At 45.2% G+C, this 21,823-nt stretch overlaps 3 protein-coding genes across 4 annotated transcripts; 2 read left to right on the top strand and 1 right to left on the bottom strand.

The window, feature by feature from the left end:
• Positions 1-299: 299 nt before the first annotated feature.
• On the top strand, positions 300-8,951 carry ednraa (endothelin receptor type Aa). Of its 2 annotated transcripts, none has more exons than XM_057036524.1 (8): positions 300-567; positions 1,435-1,953; positions 3,129-3,256; positions 4,532-4,730; positions 5,640-5,792; positions 5,925-6,058; positions 6,157-6,265; positions 6,870-8,951. In XM_057036524.1, the coding sequence occupies exons 2-8, from the start codon at positions 1,468-1,470 to the stop codon at positions 7,005-7,007; spliced, it is 1,347 nt and encodes a 448-aa protein (XP_056892504.1). In that variant the 5' UTR covers positions 300-567; positions 1,435-1,467; the 3' UTR covers positions 7,008-8,951. The 2 variants fall into 2 exon arrangements, with proteins under 2 accessions (XP_056892504.1, XP_056892505.1); XM_057036525.1 differs by lacking the exon at positions 300-567 and adding an exon at positions 1,175-1,323.
• A 2,332-nt stretch (positions 8,952-11,283) lies between these two features.
• tmem184c (transmembrane protein 184C) lies at positions 11,284-14,664 on the top strand. The gene is made up of 10 exons (XM_057036526.1): positions 11,284-11,868; positions 11,982-12,112; positions 12,201-12,237; positions 12,320-12,525; positions 12,743-12,817; positions 12,891-12,984; positions 13,072-13,184; positions 13,271-13,370; positions 13,441-13,612; positions 13,696-14,664. Exons 1-10 carry the CDS (start codon positions 11,752-11,754, stop codon positions 13,992-13,994), a joined length of 1,344 nt encoding a protein of 447 aa, XP_056892506.1. The 5' UTR covers positions 11,284-11,751; the 3' UTR covers positions 13,995-14,664.
• Positions 14,665-14,757: 93 nt separating this feature from the next.
• prmt9 (protein arginine methyltransferase 9) lies at positions 14,758-21,471 on the bottom strand. The gene is made up of 12 exons (XM_057034669.1): positions 21,176-21,471; positions 20,666-20,865; positions 20,401-20,549; positions 20,085-20,321; positions 19,783-19,950; positions 19,596-19,698; positions 19,298-19,394; positions 18,588-18,785; positions 17,321-18,005; positions 17,093-17,246; positions 15,377-15,499; positions 14,758-15,302 (listed from the first exon to the last, which is right to left on the bottom strand). Exons 1-12 carry the CDS (start codon positions 21,222-21,224, stop codon positions 15,075-15,077), a joined length of 2,391 nt encoding a protein of 796 aa, XP_056890649.1. The 5' UTR covers positions 21,225-21,471; the 3' UTR covers positions 14,758-15,074.
• Positions 21,472-21,823: the final 352 nt, after the last annotated feature.

A 21,823-nucleotide genomic window follows, 5' to 3' on the forward strand; every position in this document is an offset into this window, starting at 1 on the left:
TGTGTGGGTGTGTCTGTGTTCTTGTTTATGTGCTTAGTGAGGACCAGACTATGAAGTTCTCTCGTAAAGTGAGGACTCTTGGTGGAAATGAGGCCATTGTGGCTGCTTGTCTTCACAAAGTATACCAACACCAATATGAGTGTGTATGCTGTGCCTTGGAGATGACTGTCAGCAGGCGGTGCCTCAGAGGGAGGTGGGGGGGTGTTCCAAACAGGGGCCGAGTAAGTTCCCATTGGGAGGTGGAGATTTCTATCCCACCCAGTCAAAGTGTCTCACTGGTGCTCTGTTACACACATGCAGAAAGAGAGAGAGACACACACAAACACACACACACCTACACTCACGCAGACACACGCTCAGGCATACTGCAAACTCTCCACAGGAAACTCTGAGCCATAATGTGAAGGCACCTCGGAGCAGACGGGCGCGTTGCTCAAACCAAGTGGGATACGGTGCAGCTTTGATAGCGCGTTAATTACTCATGTGATGTGATACAGATGTCTGGGGGCTTCAGCCGAAAGTTTGCCTGACGGTTTCCAAGGGGGCTAGGCAGACATTTTAGAAGAGGTAGGTGAAAACCAAACGTATTTATTATTTATGTTTAGATCAGTTTGCGTGCTGTCACAGATCCCAGCAGTGTCATGCTGATGCTAAACTGTGATGCTACTTGAAGGGCTGGCTGCTAAATAGTTCTTTGTGTACTTGGTGACAGCTGGGACTTTGAACAGGAAGAACTCTGGGCTATAAGAGATTGCCTGTGTTGTGACTTGATGAAAAGGATTTCACCATCCATGTGACAGTTTCAGACTTGATCTGCTCTTTACCGGGAGTTTAGCTGTTGATCTACTTTTATTTTTATGTAGTGAGGACGCTGTATAGTAAATTAAATAAGGAACTATGGGACCGTGAGAGAGAACCAAAAATAAACACATGGAGAAAAAAAAGTTTTTACAGGAAATCCACCCTCCAAAAATAAAAGCTGTCTGCTCTGTAACCACATGTTTAACCCTTAATTTGCAAGATACAAAATTGAGGGTAACACTTAAATACTCACGCCGGAGCCTCGCTGTGTGAACCTTCGTAGCTGCACGTTTCTGACACAAAGACTTTAAGTGACAGCTCGGTCTTCCAGGAGCGACTGAGAGCAAACGAGATGCCCGATGCTCTCTGATGCTGGCACCTCATCCATAACCTTCTGACTGGAACTGATTTCGACATACACCATCTGTGCCCCCTTTTGGCAGAGTCTTTTTGAAGTCTTGAAGAAGTTGTTTAGCTCCCTCACAAGCATTTGAAAGGACAATAATGCTGCTTAACTTTCTTGTAAGTCACAAGCAAAAGTGTGTTATGGTCAGATTTAGGGTCCAGGCGGAAACGTTTGGGCCTTTTTTTTCTAAGTAATAACCTTCCATTTGGTTTCTGCTTTCTCATCAGTGATATCCTGAGTCATCTTGTCAAAGGCACCGAATGTTTTCAGTAATGGCCGCCCCGGGAATGCATGTGTTGGTGCTGATGATCTGTGTGGCAGCCAGAGGAATGGGCCAGGTGAACCGAGCCGAAGTGGAGGTCGACCCTCTCCCAGTTGTGCCGGTCCACTCCACCCTTCAGTCTCCCATCTTCTACACCACCACCAGCTCCATCACTGGAAAAGGCCTCCACCACCCCGAGGCTGAAGAACAAGCAATGGGATCTGGAAATAAGACGTCAGTCATGAAAAAGCCGCTCCCACCTCCGATGTGCCTCGTAAAGACCTCTATTAGCACCTATTTTAAATACATCAACACCATCATCTCGGTGCTGGTGTTCGTGGTCGGTCTGGTGGGCAACGCCACCCTTCTGAGGATTATATACCAGCACAAGTGCATGAGGAACGGCCCCAACGCCCTCATTGCCAGCCTGGCTCTTGGTGATCTCATCTACATAATCATTGATATACCCATCAATGTATACAAGGTACATTTAGCATTCCGTTGGTGCATATTTAATTGTATTTTCAAAGCCGGTGCCCCTGAGTGACAGGTCTCCGAGCTGATATGATGAAATGTAACAACAATGGAGGTGGCGCGCGGAGATAAAGTGGAATATTGCATACGGGAAAAGGCCGGTGGGGGGTGGGGGGTTAGGGAGTTCGTAAATAGACAGGAAAGTGTAATCAGTCGAGTGTCGTTATCGTCCTCTTGCGGGCAGATTAGTGATGAGAGGTTCAGGAATACGGCCGGCTAAAATAAACATGATATTAAGGCTCTAGTTGCAAATGCATGTGACCGTGTATTGACCCGAGGCATTAGTCACTCGCCCTTATCTTCAGCTTTTATTTTTCCCCTTTAAAAAGAAACAAACTTCTCACCACTACTGCACAAGTGATGAATTAAGTTCTTGAGATTTGGGCTCATAGAAAAGCTCCTTTGTGATGGTTTAAATAAACAAAAGTGAGAGTTAAAGTTAGAAGTAGTAGTAGTTAGTAGAGATAAAAATAAAGTGATCATGTGGCAACCCATATGTAGCATCAGAAGGAAAGAGAACGTTTATAGTTGGAACACAAGGAATGAAAATGCTGTAGCTACAGCACCCCACCCATCCCCACCCCTGCTTGCACCTGCAAGCCTGTGAGTGTTTCCAAAAATAATCCCCCACTTCTACGCTAAAAACAGTGATGTGGGCAATTTTCCTCTCAGCTGCTCCTGGGAAACTAACACAGGGAAACAATAGGACCAGGAAGCACCGGGGACCTCTTCCTTTAGCTCCAGCTTTAAAAACAAACAAACAAAAAAAATGTGTTTAATGGAGGTCAGATTGCTCTGAAGGGAAGGTGTCATGACCTCCATGATTAAAAAAAGACTAATAACTTCCAGAGGAAAACATTTGTAGAGGATATGATATTAAAATCTTTTTTTTCTTTCCTGAAGGAGACATTTCACCTCTTTTCGGCAGCATTTAAAGAGTCCATGTGAGAGTAAACTCACTCAGCTTTAATATCCCATAAGACTTCATATCCACTCTGAACCGTTACTACACCCAAACAAGTTGAATGACTAATAATGTGTACGCGATGACTGTTTACGATTATAAGATGGAGCTCTTCCAGCGTTCCCATGGGTGACAGTTGTTATGTGCTTCTCTCCCGCCAGCTCCTGGCACAGCACTGGCCCTTTGACGACACCACTTTCGGGCTGTGTTTGTGTAAGCTGGTGCCTTTTCTGCAGAAAGCCTCAGTGGGCATCACCGTCCTCAACCTTTGCGCCCTCAGCGTGGACAGGTCAGTGCTTTCCCAGGCTTAAAAAATCTTCTCATTCCTATAATAAATAGCTTGGAGATATTTTTAATGGCCGCAAAGGCAGATGTTTGAGGAGCTGGGTGAATATGCTATTGGCTCCGTAGAAACAGAAGAACTTTTATCATTTACCAAATGATTTTGAAAAACCTTAGTGCGTGTCCACCCAAAAAAATCTGAGAAAATTTCCCTCAACCCCACACTTTTCCTGAGATTAGGTTTCCTGGAAGGGGCGGGGCTACGTACAGCAGAACACTGATTGGGGGAACACAACCGCAGCCTTGAGTTCATTTTGATCATTTCGAAAGTGAAGCAACAGAAGAGAAGCTAGAAGAAGTAGATGGAGGTCCAGGCTCTTCTGAGTGGACTTTGCTTGCTTTGAATGAATGGAAACACAAAACCTCACACATTAGCAGGAGTTTTCCAACCAGGTTATTAAATTCCTGCCAATAAAAGTTCCTAATGTTAGTGAGTGTAATTGTTTATGTTGTTGCCTCAGTATCGTTCCAATTTTGCTATAAGATTCCCTTTTTCATTTATCTAGCGAAACTGTTTATGTCTGTTTATTTTCAAATGAACCTTTAACTGCGTGAAATAAACACGACATAACAGTAAAATCCACAAAGATACGCTTGTTGTGACCGAGATCAGACATATTTATGACCCTCTCTTTGCTTAAAAAAATAAATGAATGATAGTAAACATGTTTTACAGTTGTGATCAAGTGCAGGATCCCTCGTGGGTTTCCAGGAAATATGTAGCATTCCCGTGGGTGTATGTGTGTGTTGTGACTTTTTGAATCCTCCCAATGTTGGAGGAAGAGAAAAAGGTGGATACATTACCACTTAGTGAAATATAAATGCCGCTATGTTGTTCAACAGAGAAATTCAAATGTGTCATGAAAAATATATTGTTTTTGCCATAAAATCTTGATGCAGGATTTTACTAAAACATTTCGACAAGCGGTTTTCCATTAATGAAACAAACAAGTCAACAAGTGTTGGTTGCGTGGGAAACACAAGCCGCCAACAGACAGGCCCCCCTCCTGCCAACAATGGGCCGGTCTGTTTGGAGGCGTCGCAAAAATATAAATATTGGATATTTAAAATAAACAATTGATCATCTCTGCTCGTTAATTCTTAACATTTTGATCCACTTTGCTGACAGAGCCGTTTGTTGGCTTTGGGGTGTCGCCATGCAGAGAAAAAAGTGTCACTGGCGTCGATTGTGTCACCATAACTGAGTGTTTCTGCATCCCAGGTACAGAGCCGTGGCGTCCTGGAGCAGAGTTCAGGGGGTGGGCATCCCACTGTTGACTGTGGTGGAGATCGCCTCCATTTGGGTCCTGTCGATCACCCTCGCCGTGCCGGAGGCCATCGGATTTGACATCATCACCTTCCACTACGACAACCGGACCATGCGCACCTGCATGCTGAACCCCAAGAGTAAATTCATGCTGGTACGCCGCTGCCTGTTCTGGCGTTGTGCACCTTGTTGCGCGGGTGCTTTGAGGATTTTAGAACCCTGCGTCAGCATATCTGAGCAGAGAGGAGTTCGCTCTGTGCATTAAAGAGACAAAACATTAATGGACCGCAGAGATAGGAACCCAACATGTCGGAGGACTACTTAAAGCGAAGGTGCAACTCCAGGTTCACATTTCCACTGTTTTTAAAAGTCGATCCTGTTTGTTTGGAGTTAATGGATGCTTAGAATAGAACAATAACACGAATCATCTGCCACGTTTCCACCCAGGGCGGTAAATAATTGAAAACATTTCCAACATATCCACTTCAGGATACCTCGAAACCACATCACGGGGACTTGATACTCAAACAATTTTAAGCAGATTACCAGCTTTTAAGGAATGAAACTTCTCCTGATGATGTCTACCCACCTATGTGCACATAATTGATGGCAGGCGAAGAGCAATTACATGGAACTGAACCAAATGTGCTCAACTCTTCCATATGTTCGAGGCATTTGAGGCATTAAAGCTAGACGTTGGGAGCTTTGCCTCGAAAAGAAATTACATAATGTTGTTCGGGACACTTGAGTTGTGATGGTTTTGGAGAATGTTCCTTTTTTTTAGAGAACAAGATGGAAGGGGAAGCGTTTTTTTTTCGTTTTTTTGCACTTACTTCACTACGCAGTGCAAGTGTGGTCGTTCCGTTCACAGCACCGGGGTGGTCCTGCGGGGGGGAGGGATTTAGGGCCTGGATCAGGATCAGTTGCAAAAATATAGATTCTTCTTGGGAGAACTCTTAAGCGAGGCAAAGGTTACGGTCACGCCGGAGGCATAAATCATAAAGTCATGAGTATAAATGGTTTTTAAGAGGGTGCTGACGCCAACGTGTTTATTCTTCTGTAGTTCTACAGTGATGTGAAGGACTGGTGGCTGTTCGGCTTCTACTTTTGCGTACCGCTGGCGTGCACGGCCGTGTTCTACACGCTGATGACATGCGAGATGCTCAACCACAGGAAAGGCAGCCTTCGGATCGCCCTCAGCGAGCACCTGAAACAGGTCTGTTGACAGCTCACGCCGTTATTGCACCAACTAGCTCAACATGTGGCGAGCTGAAAATCCGATATCATCATTCCCCCGACTCTCCATTAATCCTTCTCTCACATCGTCTGAACTGGTGTTTCTCTGTAGAGGAGGGAGGTGGCTAAAGCCGTCTTCTGCCTGGTCCTTATCTTTGCGCTCTGCTGGTTCCCGCTGCACCTCAGCAGGATTCTCAGAAAGATGGGTTACGCCCCGAATGACACCAAGCGCTGCGAGCTGCTCAGGTGAGTGACCCGGACGAGACGAGTCGAAACCTTAAAGCCCCGGTGTAGTGTGACGGGCTTCCGATGTTCAGTGTCGATAAAACTTTGCCTGTTTGCAGTTTCCTGCTGGTCCTGGATTATCTTGGCATCAACCTCGCAACGATCAACTCCTGCATAAACCCAATCATCCTCTACTTTGTCAGCAAGAAGTTTAAAAACTGCTTTAAGGTATTTCACCATTCAACACTCGCTCACGCTCAAACACACACATCCTCGTATTTCTATCTTTGTGGAGACTTTCATAAGAATAATACATTACCCAGCTCGTCAACCTAACCATAAGCGTCTCAACTGCACCATCAGCCACAACCCTTAATCTAAACCCAAACCAAAGCCTTTGAAGTTGTGAGGACCAGCCAGAAGGGCGCCAATTTGCAACAGTGCTCTCACCTTGCTAGTAGAATGAGTATTTAGCTACTCACTAGGTTGCAGAACACGCATTAACACACTCACACAGATGAGTAATCTGCTCAGTATTGCATGCAGTGATTTTAATGAGTTTGTCCATGACGCAGAGGCTATGATGGTAAACCTGCGCAGTGCGTAAGCGCACGTTATTTGATTTATGAATTCACTCCATACGTCAGAGGTCACGCTGCTGTCACTGGGGGGTGCTGAGCTGGAGATAAACCATGCCTCAAGTCTGCACATTAGCAGAGAGTCAGGAGAGAGGCGGGCCAGAAAAGCAATAAAGTGGACCTACTGGAAAAGTACATGATCGCTCACACCTCAGAGGAGGCATTTAATGCGTTTTTATCTTCGTCCCTTTTAGTCGTGCTTGTGCTGTTGGTGTTACTCCGACAACCAGCTCAGCAGCATCGGACCCATGAACGGTACCAGCATTCAGTGCAAAATCCCCGAGCCCAACAACCACCACGCTGATCGCAGCGGGAGAAAGGACAGCGACTAATCTGCCACGAAAGGAAGATCTGCGTGTCATATACCCAGCAGCTATTCTATCTAACTATTGCACACATATTCACACAAATATATATTTTATAGACAGTAAATGCTTGACCACTGACGTGATCCCGGCAGAGACGGATTCAGAACTGGAGTCAAGAGGGGCTGGTGTGACTGTGTCCGCCAGCAGAGACCTCTCAAAACAAACTTCTTATATTCCCACACTCCCTCGGAGCGGAGAGAAGAAAGGGATGATGGAGGCGGAGCCTGTCAACAGGATGTGCTCAGTCGGTAGCCGTGCGTGCATTCCTGTAAATGGCACCGAGACTGGGGCGGATACCTAAAGCTACAGGAAGGAATCAGCGGACCGTCTGCTATCAGAGGGAATGATGGGAGACTTGCATGTGCTGTCCTCAGGAGCTTGATGGAAAACAAGAAAGCTGATTTGAGTAATGATTCATTTCCCACTGGGGCCCGCGCAGGTTTTGCTCGCCCTCGTCAGACTTATTAACAACTTTATGGCAGATCCGTTTGAAGGTCCTGCATCTGACCACGGAGGTTGATCGGCAAGGGATCGTTTCCGATGGTGATTCAGAGGATGACACATTCTCAGACAATGAGTCTAAGAATGAAAGGCTGCGGTGAGGGGAAGCCAAGTCAGCTTTGCTTGCAAGATGGATTCGAAAAAATAAGATAAATGTGTCCCACTTATGACAGGAAGAGCGTCTTTCTCATAAACACTGTGAATTTTTTTCAGATATAGCCAAGAATGATTATATCGTTTATGCTTGCATAACCCAGTAGTACAGTATAACCTCTATACATGCCATATAGATAGTTTCCACTTTTATAAAGTGTTATAATGCAGTGTAACAGTGTATTTTACTCAGACTACATTACCTGTGTAATGGCGACAGTGTGTTAATATGGTAATAAGGCAAATGGTAAGACCCAGGATCGGCAGGTCCATCTTAAGGTGATCAGCAGAACGATGGCTAATAAAATGGACACGAACAGTGAAAAATTCCCGATAGATGAGACAAGAAGCTCTGGTAATTGTAAAATGTCCATTTTTCAGAGACCTGGTTCAGCAAGGACAAGTGGAATGTCTTAAATTTAGACACCACAGTGCCAGCCTTTTCTCCACACCCTACCCTCAGACACGTCCAAGCTAAGCTAAGCTAGTAGATGATAGAAATCAAATGATAGTTTCCAAGTGATCCTCATCAGGTTGGGGACGCACTCATCAACTACCAAACGGCCATAAACGTGTTCTTGTGAAGCCTGATAAACCCATGTGTTTGACTGTGTGTTAGCATATGCGTGAACCACGTGTGTCTCATTACGCGCTGTGACGGCTCTGTCGTGCCTCACTGTTGTCGGGGCTGGCTGGAAGAGTAATTCCCTGGCTGACCTGCAGGGGAGTGCCAAGCGTTTCCAGTCGACCCAGCATGTTCACCTGCTCACCTGTGGCCCATCTGCTGGGATTGGCTGCCTGACGGGACCAGGTATAAAACCTGTCTGGAGAGCGTCGAGGAGGCCCCCTCTCGTCCCCTCTCGTCCTATCTGGTGTGCTGCAGTGGAGTTCGTCAGATGAGCCCGGAGCTTGTCACGGCCGCAGGAGTTTGGAGTTTCCCTCTTTGTGACTATTTGGACTTTTCTGTTTTATATTCCACTGGGTTCTTTAATAAATGTTATGTTGGGTTGAAAATCCTCATCGTTGGTCTCCCCATTTGTATGTCATGGCTACCTTGAGCCAAGTATTCGTGACAGCGCACCTCCTTAACTGGAGTGTGTTGCACACTTTTGCGGCGTCTGCACAGTATTATTTTACCACTACCCTTTGAAGCGCTCTGCTAAAGAGGAGTTCGTGTTTGTTGTCAGGTTCCCCCCACAATGTAAGTGCTGCTGCTTCTATCAATAAATCACCGTCCGTCTCTACTGTAAGAGACCCGCTTTGTCTCAGCGTCATATCTATATTGGCTTTCTCGAGGAAGTCCTGCACCCCCAACTCCTCTGTTTTTCATCTGCGACTTTGAGAAAGAGCCGTCTGGGAGTGATTTAAAGCACATTGTGACCTGCTTGGCAACTGGGCCCTGAGGGTTTTTGGTGTCAGCAAAGAGGATGTGAACCGCTCTGATGGTGGGAATTTGATACATAAAACCCATTTCTCATTCTGAATGCCAAAAACGGGATCGAGCAAAGCAAAGTTTCTTCCTGACTTCGTCTTTTTGTTTCTTATTTTGGGATTAGTCTTTTGCTCATAAGCGGGGGGAACGCTCACGAACTGGAAGAATTTTCAGTTGCATTTCGAATGCGGACATGTTTGCCAGTCCTTAAAATGTCTGTGGCAACTCTTTGCAATCCGGTGCGCTCAGGTCAGCATTAGCTTGTCTGCTACTTTTATAATGAGACGATTACCAGAACTGCGCACTCACAGAGCCAACGCAATGCTGACAATCAGCCAAGACCAACTGAGCATCGCCAGTTGAATTTATCGGACACCAGCCTGCAAGATAAGCCTCAGTAGGGTCATAAACTTTATGAAGCTGTTCCATATTCCCCCAATGAAATCACAGCAGAATCAGGCTCCAGCAATCCTGAACAAACAAAAACCATGTGCAATCAACCATTTGAAGCAAAGAAGAATAATGAAGCAGGACAAACAAATAAATAGATAAATGAATGCAGGATGGGACATGTAGAGATGTCTCTGTGACTTTCTGGGAAGTGACGAAGAGAAATCGGAGAGTGTGCGGGAGCATTAGTGGCACTCTCAGGAATCTGGTGGGAACCCTGTTTGTTGCCAGATCTGAATTAAATGAAGCTCAAAGCGAACAAAAACCCCTCAGAGGTCAAAAGCCAATGTCCACGTGAGGCTTATTCAGACTTTTCCCCCTTCTTTTATGGAACAGACAGCGAGAGAAGACTCATTCTCTCATTCTTGTTAATAAAACAAATCTGGATTTTATGGGATTTCATTTACTTTTATTCTTTCAAATGTTAACTCATCACCACCTCACAGACTCACTCCGGTCGTCCAGGAACCACATTTAACTTAAAAAAGCAAAGATCTCAACGTGAAAAATGACTAAGGCCTTGATTCCTAATGCAAACAACAACGGTGAGCCTACATTTGGGACCGATTGTAGATGTCAGGATACATGGAACCATTTCTGCAGGAAAATCTAGTTCATTTCAAACTTAGGTGTTAATATAAAGATGACTGAGCTCTTTGGTTTTAGCGCTGTTTGACTTGTTGCGCGTATGGCCTCAGTAACTCGGAAAATTTCCGGCCACAAATGTCTGCGAGACCTTATCTGAGATAAATAATTGTCCAACAGTTGCAGACGTGTGTATTCCTCTGACAAAGGAGGCACACTCTGGCTGATACAATATATCTCAGTAATCAGACAGAGAGTCTCCTCCTTTGTTGTTGCATTGATTAGCGTTGCTCCTCAGCCCTTTCCATTCCACTTATCTGTCTGACTGCTTAACTTCCCTGACACGCATGTTTTAAGGCAGCGAGACATCATGGACGCCATATTCTTTATGCTGAAATGTGTTTAGGGCCTGATCAAACACAGCACGTGTTTATCTACCCTGCCCTCGCGCTGCTGTACCCAGAATGCCACTTTGCATGGCGATCCCTCCAAGCTATATCCTCCATGGCGTTCGCTCTCGCGACTTGTGGCAAAAGCCATTTTTAATTCATAAAAGCCAAAAGGATCAATTCAAAATTCATGAACAATCTGTCCTGCGTCAACCAGTGATTTCTGTGACTGTGGGCCAGTGGAGACATGCTGCAACCGAAAGGAAAGTTCTGCCTCCCCTCATTTTCACAGGAAGACACACAAACACATGCACACGTATATGGGAGCACATTCTCTTCAGTGATTATGATAAATGCTAAATGAAGTGTGGAAAACGATAGAAAATAATAGATGATGGCTGTTCTAACATCCTTAGAGCTGAAGTGTCTGATATGTGTATCACAAATGGCACTTTATTATATATTATACTATATTATAAATGAGATAAAATAAAATGACGGAAATGGACATTTTGAACTAAAGAAATGCTTCTTGTTCCAACCCACTGCTCACCGTTTTCTATTGAGTAAAGTCCCATTGCCCCCTATTGGTGAAAACACAGATCACACCCAGAATACGGCGCAACCAAACAGCTACCACCATTGTGGATTGTACTCTGATCGTTGATTGGCTACAAAATCCCGTGTCCACCAATCATATTTGACGTTATGGGCGGGACTCCGCGAAAAATCAAAAACAGGAAGTACGCGCTCCACAACAATTAGGTTACTTGAGAAAAGTTTCTCGAACGGAGACCTACTGTAAATACTTTTAAGCGTTGATTTATGGGGAGAATTTATCGGTGTATCGGTCGTGAGGGTTACGTTATCGCGTTGGACATTTAGACTTTTCTTACAGATGATTTAAAGGTCATCCTCCCTGATTGTTTACATGGTGAATGGGCTGATAAGCTAACTTTAGCAATCTTAGCTGTATAAATGTGAGTCACATGAGCTGCTAATTATCCGAAACTTGATTCATGAAGACATATCGGTGATCGCAGCAACGCCAGCGCAGGAGAGTTGTCTGAGCTCACATTGAGCTGCTGACAGTGTGAAAATGCGAAGCTAACGTTTAATTTATCTAACATTGTATTTGTCCGACGACTTGTGGCTTTATCTGCGGCCAGTGGCGAAGGCCCCACCGCGTCTTGATAAGATGCCTTGTTCCTGCGGGAACTGGAGAAGATGGATTCGACCGCTGGTGGTGGTGCTGTATATACTGTTGCTTTTAGTCGTCCTGCCCATTTGTATCTGGGAGCTGCAGAAGTCAGCGGTCAGTGGGATCACCTGATGGAGCTGGTTTATATGTTGCACTATTTTGATTTCAAATTTCCGAAATTAGAATTTTCCAGTGTGAAAATGTGGTTTCTTTTCACTCGTTGGCAGGTCAGTCCCCATAAGAAAGCCTGGTTCATTGCTGGGATATTTGTTTTCATGACTATACCCATATCATTATGGGGCATCCTTCAGCATCTGGTTCACTACACTCAGCCAGAGCTCCAGAAACCAATCATCAGGTCAAGATAAAACCAGTCTGCCATTTACAAACAGTGCTCTGGAAGAATCTCTTGAATCTCCTTTTCTTTCCTTTGTGTCTTTTATTAGGATACTTTGGATGGTTCCAATTTACAGTCTTGACAGCGTGAGTTGTGCCTTCTCTAATCAAAGCAACTTTATCATAGTAAACACCATAGGAACTGTTGTACCTGTGCTTTGTTCCACAGTGGATTGCATTAAAATACCCCAGTATTGCCATTTATGTGGACACATGTAGAGAGTGCTATGAGGCCTACGTCATCTACAACTTCATGACCTTCTTGCTGAACTACCTGGAAAATCAGTATCCCAGCCTGGTGTTGATGCTGGAGGTCCAGGAGCAGCAGAAACACCTGCCTCCTTTGTGCTGCTGCCCACCCTGGCCGATGGGAGAGTAAGTCACCTCGGTCACCATCACACAAGCCCTAAACATTGTTAAGGACATTATTTCCCCCTCCAAGGAAGTTATGTGACCGCTGTACCCTGGCGGCATCACAAATCTCCCGTCTGAATGACTCCATTTCCTCTTCATAACCTGACGATTGTGGAGCCTGTCTATGGGGGAGGGGCGGGGTACATCCTGGACACCAAATCATTAACTTCCTCTGCAGGGTTTTACTGTGGAGATGCAAATTAGGAGTGTTGCAGTACACCGTCGTAAGACCTGTAACAACCGTGATCGCCCTGTAAGTAAGCGCTCTTCATATGTATTACACAGCTATTACCACTTTATATGTGAGGGCCCGTCCTCCTCTCTAGGATCTGTCAGCTGTGCGGCGTGTACGATGAGGGCAATTTTAATTCAACCAACGCGTGGACGTACCTGGTCATCGTCAACAACATGTCACAGCTGGTAAAAACCAAAACAGGTTTTTTTTGTTTTATGAGGTGTCTATCATCTTAATAATGGAATAACGCTGAACTTTCTTTTTCGACCTAGTTTGCCATGTACTGCCTGGTGCTGTTCTACAGGACTCTGAGGGAGGAACTGGGTCCAATCAAACCAGTGGGCAAATTCCTTTGCGTCAAAATGGTGGTCTTCGTCTCTTTCTGGTAATTTCAGCGCGCGCCCGTGTGAATCCTGCGACGCACCGTCCCCCTCATTTGTGTGCTTCTTCAAACGTGGTGAACTTTTGCAGGCAAGCTGTGTTCATTGCTTTGCTGGTGAAGGTGGGAATTATTTCCGAGAGCCACACGTGGGACTGGAAGAGCGTGGAGGCTGTTGCTACCGGGCTGCAGGTAAATCCGACGCGCCTCTTCGGAATAGTTTCCGTCCTCCAGCGCGTTCAAACGGCCTGTTTCCGCGCAGGACTTCGTCATCTGCGTGGAGATGTTTCTGGCGGCCATCGCCCACCACTTCAGCTTCACGTACAAGCCTTACATTCAGGATGCCGAGGAGGTTTCCTGCTTCGACTCCTTCATGGCGATGTGGGACATCTCCGACGTCAGGGCCGACATTTCTGAACAAGTCCGCAACGTCGGTAGGCGCTACCTCGTTCACACAGATGCGTTGATGGGGCGTCCGGAGGCCATCGTGTTTGATTTCTTTCCCCCTCGCCGACAGGGAGAACGGTTATGGGTCGGCCAAGGAAGGCCTACTTCGGTGACACTGGGAATGATGGCGAGCGGTCCGGCCTGCTGTCCTCTGGGTCCCAGGATGCCATCTCAGACGCAGCGTCCAAAGCCGTGGGGCCGAACGGCCAGTACCAGGGCCTGGGGAGGTCGCCTACCCCACACTCGCTGTCCGCCCCCGCTGGGCTCAGCTCAGCCACGTGGGAGCAAAGAGAGGAGGTCTCGCCTGAGGAGGAAGCGACCGATCAAACCAAGGAAGCAGCAGAGACTGATCTCATCGTGATCACTTAGCCACAGAAGACCCGATTACAGCCCTGCCATGTTGCTGCCGTTAAAGAGAAGTATATGTGAAGGTATTACTGTTTACCGGGGGACATAAGTGGACATTTCTGCCTATGACAGCTTCAAGAATGTTTAGCAGAGTTGAAGTTCCATTGGGTTTTATGGCTCAGTGCACAAATGTTCTGGGGGAATATAATTGGGAGTGTGCTATTTTGTCACGTCTCGGTGGAGTTTTTAGTCATAAAAGTATGCAACTCTAAAAAGAAGGTATAACTTGTAAGGTAAAGCACATTAATGTCAGGACTGATCTCTCCTGGCAGACTGAAGAAAGCCGTGAACAGTACATGATCTTTACCGTGGACCTCTGAGGCCTCTTTCCACTCAGAACCTGTACAAACAGCACACCCATCGTGATCTTTGCTCGACAGTATGTGGCTTTCACACACGCCGCGTGTTAATCAAGACATTCAATCACGACGACAGCTTTTCTGTATTGTTTAGTTGTTTTTCTGTCAGGCGCTAACCTGCAGTTGCTGCATCGAAGCCTTTTAAGGGACCTGTTCTTTCCATCCTAGGGTCAAATATACAATCGATTCTTGCTTTTATTTTTCTACAAATGACACAAATGCTCGAACAAGTCAATTTATCATTTAGTCGAATAAATCACTAGTTAACTACGGTTTGCTTTTTCAAATGTTTTAATACAGATTCTAATCCCTAAAGGAATGACATTTTCTCATCCAGAAATGAAAATGACGAAACATTAAGCAAGTTCTGAAAAGTCAGTTAAGGTTTATTCATCCATAAAACATTCCATTTAAAACGTGACCATTTAGTCACTCAATGACAACATCATGCACAAAAAACTGTAAATAACCGGCTTTTTTCATCCGCATTAATCCAAAACCCCAGAGATTGAAGATCTATGTTGGGAATACCAAGGCATGCTGTGAATACTTGTGCTACCCCCAACACAAGGTGTGAGGTTATTATATACATTCAAGTGCATCTCCTTTTACACTGAAGAAGCAACGGCAGCTTAGTTATTCCCTAAAACTGTCCCACTAAAACTGGCCGCGGCAGCACAGATCACTGGGAATCGTCCTTGTCAACCGATATGGAGATGGTGCTCTTATGAAGCTTCACAGACAGACGGAGCCATTCCCCGGCTCCTACCTCCAGGGGCTCCTGCAGCACGGCGGCCGCCTGCTTCCAGTGAGAGTTCTGACTGAGGGTGCTCACGCTGATCTCCTGGTCCAGGTAGATGTTGTACCAGAAGGGAACTGCAGTTATCCTGCCTGCCGCTGTAGCCTGGACCTGCGTGTGCATGAAACTGGTCAGCGTACTCTCCTCATGTCAGGTCGGATACAATTTCAAACAATTCCTCCCACCTTTACTTCTCGGTGCGTGTAGTTGGCAGTGGCATCCATCAAATCAAGAACAAAGAGCTCAACGGACTGACTGAGGTGTTTGCAGTCCAGCGTGGAGAAGTCAAGAAAGACGTGAACAGGCACCTGAAAGGACAAACGCCAGTTTAAGATATATACAATTAAAAAGGAAATCACAACCAACAGAATAAATCTGCCTGGTTAAAATGATAAAAAAAATCAGTGTGTGGCAGCAGGAACAGCCTCCCGACTCCATATAAGGTTTGAAATAATAAAAAGTGGGTAAGAACTTGTTAATCCACTCAAAACTCTTTCACTTGAACTGAGGCGGAGTGGATGGCTGCGGGGCAGCAGGAAGAGGAGCTGAAGGAGAACTTGGTGTCACAGTTTCCCTCAGTGCACAACAAAAGAATCCTTTCTCCGCCCTGTCACAGTTGTGCAGACCTCAGAGCTGGCTGTTTGATGTGCCTGATGTAATAGACGCTGATGGATTCAGGTAGGAATGTGTTGGGCCCAGTCGCCTCTTGTGTGGCTGTTGTGCTAGAAAAATGCCCTCCGCCGAGGGCTTCAAAGACGACATCTGGTAAAGCAAACCGCCGTCCCCGAGCGGGGCCTTTGGAATCAGAGCATGGCTGTGGTGCTGGGAAAGAGATTTTTTCACTCCAAATAGTGAAAAAAAAGATGATAGTGTGGCTGAGATGCAACACATCAAAGTTTTAAAAAAAAAAAAAGTCTTGGACTTTAGTATTCTGAGTGTTGAACACAACAAAACAACACAGACAGGGCACGGTTTAAAACATCTGGAGGCACCGTCAGTCTGCCTGTTCAGATCTGTCTGTGCAGTTTATGTTTGCACTGTATGTCAATCATCTTTAATGAAAGCCGTCCAACAGGCACATCGAAAGCCGTCAAAGCTGACTCTTGAGTCAGGAACCCCACACTGAGAACTCCCTCAGATTTAAAAGATTTTGCCTCTATAAAACAAGAGACTAAGAGGTTTCAGCTTCACCAGGGTAATTTTTAATTGTGGTCCTATTTCTAATTAGGTTTTTTTGGAAATGTAATTGATGCAATATTAGAAAATATTAATTTAAATGTAATCATTTCTAGGTTCTTTAGATATATTCTTAAATCAGAATAAAATACTTTACATGCATATTTCAGAATCTACAATTATATTTGATCATCATAAAAACGGACATCAGCGCCACCGAGTGGACACTTTATAGAACGCAACCATAATATTTTCTGTACTTGAACAGGTTGATATTTTATCAAATAAGCCATTCCTGTTGCATTTATATAAAACATTCTATTAAAGCTGGAGAACTTTCTTGTCCTTTACTTTGACTGCGTGATGTTATAACAATTTCTCTATTTCTCCTCATGTACTGAACCTTATATAGCCATAACCTGCCTTCTTTTCAGCCTGTGCAGGAACAAGAAAGAGATGAGCAAAGGTCACCTACCACTAATCACCTCTGCTAGTAGCAAATGAGTAACTCGTGTTGAACATTTAACGTCTTTCCTTTTGGTTTTGTTCTTAATATTCCTAAGAAATATTAACTTGATGTTAACAGACCAGCTTGCATAAGTTCTGCATTTGCTATTTTCCTGGTCGATAGAAGGCCAAGCCATGAGATACAAGAGCAAATGTATTAGTCTTCAAATTTAATAAATGATTTTATTTTAGGCAGTGCCTTGTGTAGTCAAACTCACGGTGAACTGATTAATGAAGGGAGCGATGTTGAATCCTAATGTTGGCTCCCGACCCTGAACAGCGCTTTCCAGCAGTAGCGTGTCCGACTCCACCAAAGTACCATAAACCACGATCTTCTCTGGGAAAACGCGGCCTCCGTCCTCCAGCAGACACCTTGTACAGATGATAGAAACATGCTTTATTAAGAATATCTGACAGAATGCTGCCTCTCTCGTCCCCTATCTCACCTGGCCAGTGAGGCTTTCTCCATCAGCTTCTGTCTGATGAGCCCACACGTCTCCACGCAGTCCAGCATGATGCCGCTCCACAGCTTCTCCCTGGACGGCCTTTTCAGCATCCCCTGTTCGTCCTCCACGTGGTTGAGCCAGAACTCTAGACGCTCTTCCGGGATGTTGTTGGAAGTGGCCAGCCTCTTTAAAACCTCCTGTTGCTTCTTTTTCTCCACAGAGCTGTAGGCTTTCACGTGGCCGTGGCTGGCGGCGATGAGGGAAAGCAGAGAGAAGCCCTCTGACACATCCAGGACATAGAGGAGGTCACTTCGGTCTGTGGAGCCCGGATCGGCGCCGGCTCTGTTCTGCCATTTACCCTTCAGCTGGGAGATGAGTTTGGCGAGCGCGGCGCGAAAACTCTGATGGTAGGCGTGATTGTTCAGGAGGGCGATTTCAGAACTTTCTAGCGAGCAGAAGTCTTTAGAGGGGGGGTTCTGCTCGGTCTGGAGGCTTGACAGCGCGCTGCACAGTTCCGCCTCTGGGTTACGGTTTGAAATGTGGTTCTCGCAGGCCTGCGTGTCCAGCCGCTGGTCCAGGCGGATTTCGCGTCCGTTTCTGACCACGGCAACGCTGCAGAGTCGCAGGTAAGCATCTCGACAGGACACTTCCACCACCAGCTCGTCCTCAGGTTTCAGGAGAAAACCTGAAAAGAAGAAACCAGAAATGTCAGCTTATAAACGCAGCAGCTGCAGAAACACTTGGCAGAATTTCTACATCCTGAGAATATGTTTAATCACCTGATACTTAAGTAGTTTTAGGTTATATCAATCAAAAGCACTCGACAAAACCTTGTTTGAAAACTTCCAAAAAGGGTGGAAAGAAGCAGGCGACAGAGTTGGAGGTGCAGAGGGAGGAGGGAGAGGATCCCACCAGGAATAACATCTGTTCACGTCTCCGTGTCACAGCAACCCTCATCACAGGCATTTGAGAAAAATGCATATTTATCACCTATAAGAATTTCATGAGCACTAAAGAGTGTCGCGACTGATGTCGGCTCACGCATCACAGCGGTCGGGAAACGGATGGCGGTGATCAGCGGGAAAGCTAGCGGCTCCCTTGATGTTGCCTCCACCAATTAGAGTTACAGTGAAATGACGCGGAGGCCTGTTTAGAAGAGCTGCAGTACAAACAGGAAGGCCTCGCCTACTGCCTGATCCTGTCACGTCTGCAGTAACCCCGGTGTAATGGATTACTCTTATGGTACAGTTTTAGTGCTTAATGATACCCTTGGTGTTGTGGACCGGGTAGACGGCTTGTTCCCAACAGGTGTCTTCCTGGGGTCCGGTAGACAAACTATTCTCCTCATCCAGGTGGAGCTGGAACCACACAGTGAGAGCGTCCAACTCCCCCTCACTCCCACTCAGTGACAGCAGGAGAGGCGAGTTCTCCTCTGGACCTCCCTGGAGGTGAGTCCTTCCAGTTCCTACAGGTAAAACATGGAAATAAGAACAGAACAGTTAAAATTACAAAAACCTTCCATACAAAAACATGTATTTTTTTTGTTTTCATTCATCCTACTGATACGTTGTTCATCATACATGCTGTGTAAGTGTGTTAAACTTTGTACCCCCCCATGCTTGCTCTCTGTAGTAGTAGCTGGTAGGCAGGCTGCTCCATTCTCTGGTCTCAGTGTCTCACAGCTCGCCGTCCTCGCCCCCTCGGCTCACCAGTCACAGACGGCAGACTCGCTTCTCTCTCGCCAACACCCGTCCGGAGGTCTGAAGCCGCCCAACCGATGCTGAGCACTGAGCTCACCCCGCTCGACACAACGTCCACTTAATTACCACGCTGCAGCTACGACTCGACTCAAAACACAAATTCACAAATAAGTGACTACTCAACGCACACACTCATTCCTGAGTGATAGCATAGAATCCATCCAGACTGGAGACCCGGACCAAGATCAACACACAGAATTCACTGTGATGTCACTACCTGTGCCATCTCCACATTCACAGCCAGACAAAGATGTGGCTCCAGCTGGGATGACCCGGCCCGTTACAGACTGTTCCTGGAATTCATTCTTGCCTCTCTTTAGGACAAGAATCATGTATTATAACACCCAGGTGGACAATCCTTGCCGTTTTAAAAACAGCACTTGTGTACAATTATTAAGAGTTGTTAAATCCTTTATTTGCATCAGTATTTATCTTTTCAGGAGACTGTAGAGGAAGATTTTCAATGCTGAGCATCAGCATCACGGTGCTTAATGCTGTTTGATGATGTGAGGTACCTGTGGAGGCAGCAGCAGGTGGTGCCAGGCGTGGATGAGACTTTCTATGATGCCCTCTCCGAACAATCCAGCATCCACCGTCTCGGTGACCACCAAGGACACCCTGAGAAAACCGGATTTCACGCACTGTGAAATCTGTTCGGTTTTGTGTTGTGGAGTCAACAAAAGAAGAGCCAGGCACTTTTACCTCTGTGGGATGTCCTTGGGGATTTCCATCTCAAGAGATTTCATATGAAGGATCTTGATGCCGCCGTCCATTCCATTCGCGGTCACCACCTCCCGGGCCAGTTCATACATAGTCTTGGAGAGCTCACAGGCATAAACCTCAGCAGCCCCCGCCTTCTTAGCACACATACTTAGCAGAGAGAAGCAAAAAATTAGAAAACATCCTGTCCTGACGCTATACAAAGTACACCAACCCTGAATCACAAAAGCACTTTATAACTTGAGGAATGAAGAGATGCCAAATTCTCACATAAAATATCTCACCCAAGGATCCCAGTACCAGTACCTATGTCAAGTACAGTGTTGCAGCCACTCTGAACAGCCTTCTGAATTGCTTGCTGGTACTTCCGATTCCTCCCATAGTCGTTAAGCATGAAGAAGTGCCAACGCTCAACCAGCCAGTTGGCCACTCGGTGGAAGTTCTCCCTGGCTTCTGGATAGTCTGGTCTCACCTTTAGGGCTTTGTGGAAATGGCCTGCGGCCTCATCTCTAAAACCCATTCTTTAAAAAAAGAAGAAAGAAACGGGTTATCAAACGCAAGTAATGTCACGTTTTTTTTAATGTTGCCATGACAGCATACCTGAACAGGTGTTCACCCATGCTGTTTAGGATAACCTCATCAGTGGGAAACAGTTCTAGAGCTTGCTCATAACAGTCAAAAAGGTCTTGAATGCGGCCCAGAGAGTCCAGCTCTTCACTCCATTTGAAGAGGGTGAACCTAAAGGACTCCTGAAAGGAAGACGTCATAAAAAATGAACACCAAACTATTTTTTTATGAAGCAGTGAGAAAAGATTTCTGACTGACAGGGAAAGTACTTTTTCACAGCAGCATTAATATGAATTACCTTTGCTAAGTCCTTAAATAAGGGTGCAAGATTGAGCACAAGAAGGTAGTGCACAAAGGCAGTCCCGTAATCCTGGTTTAACAGGCACTGCCTGGCACTTTCTAGTGAACTGGAAACCAGTTCATTTTTGGCAGGGTCCTCTCTGACGCGCCTTCGAGACCTCCTTCCATGCTTTGATCGGGCACTTGTGTTAGGCATCCCTGACGAAACGATGGAGTTTATTAATAATTTGATAATAGAACATCATTTCTAGCACTTCGTATCTATAACCTTATTGATATGTTGGTAGAAAATAGGTACAATTAAAGTCCTTGTTTTTACCTTTTACCAGTATTCCTTCTATTATTACAACTGTCGAGAACTATATTAACTGAGCAAAATAGGATTTTTGATTTGCGCAGCAAACCCTTAGAAACAATAAAATGTAAAACTTACTGTACTTAAAAAAACACACAATGCATTTGAACGTTTTTCACTATACAAATACTACATACGACTAATGTAACTTACCTTTTGTTGTTAAATTACAGATTTTTGTCGTTGGGAATCCTATTATCATGTATACCGCTAATATTCCAGCTAGCTTTATATCTAAGCATCGTTTCAGATAATCAACACAACGTCATAAACAACCCATTATTCTACACACTCTCCTAGCAGTCATTGTCAATTTTCAGGTGCTTGTCTGAAAATGACTTTCGAGTTTTATTCACGTTGAAGTCAAATAAAATTGTAACGAAATTTAATTTATCTTGTGGAGCAGGCTAAATCTACCGGAAACTAAGAAATGTTTCCACATACTAAAGGGTTCGGTGGGAAACGTCTTACGATACAAAGTTCCGCAGAGGAATTAGCAAGAAGAATCTTATTTTGAAACAACACATAAAAACACATCAAATGTAGAATTTGTTTTTTCCATATTTCTTTCAGTATTCATTCAATTATTTTGCCGTAAACAACACCTATTTAGTTTTACACCAGGTAGAACAAATTACGGGTAGGTCTTATGGCGGAGTTAAAGAGTGCAAAAAGTCAAGATCATTCAGTCTCACTGTTAAATCATTTCTTGCTAATCCTTTCTGCCTTTTATCTTTTACTGGATTTATCGCATCATTTGTTTGGTTACTTCACTCCAAATTTATATATGTATATCAATCG

This window comes from Takifugu flavidus, chromosome 6 (assembly GCF_003711565.1).
Source record: "Takifugu flavidus isolate HTHZ2018 chromosome 6, ASM371156v2, whole genome shotgun sequence".
NCBI classification, from domain to species: Eukaryota; Metazoa; Chordata; class Actinopteri; order Tetraodontiformes; family Tetraodontidae; genus Takifugu; species Takifugu flavidus.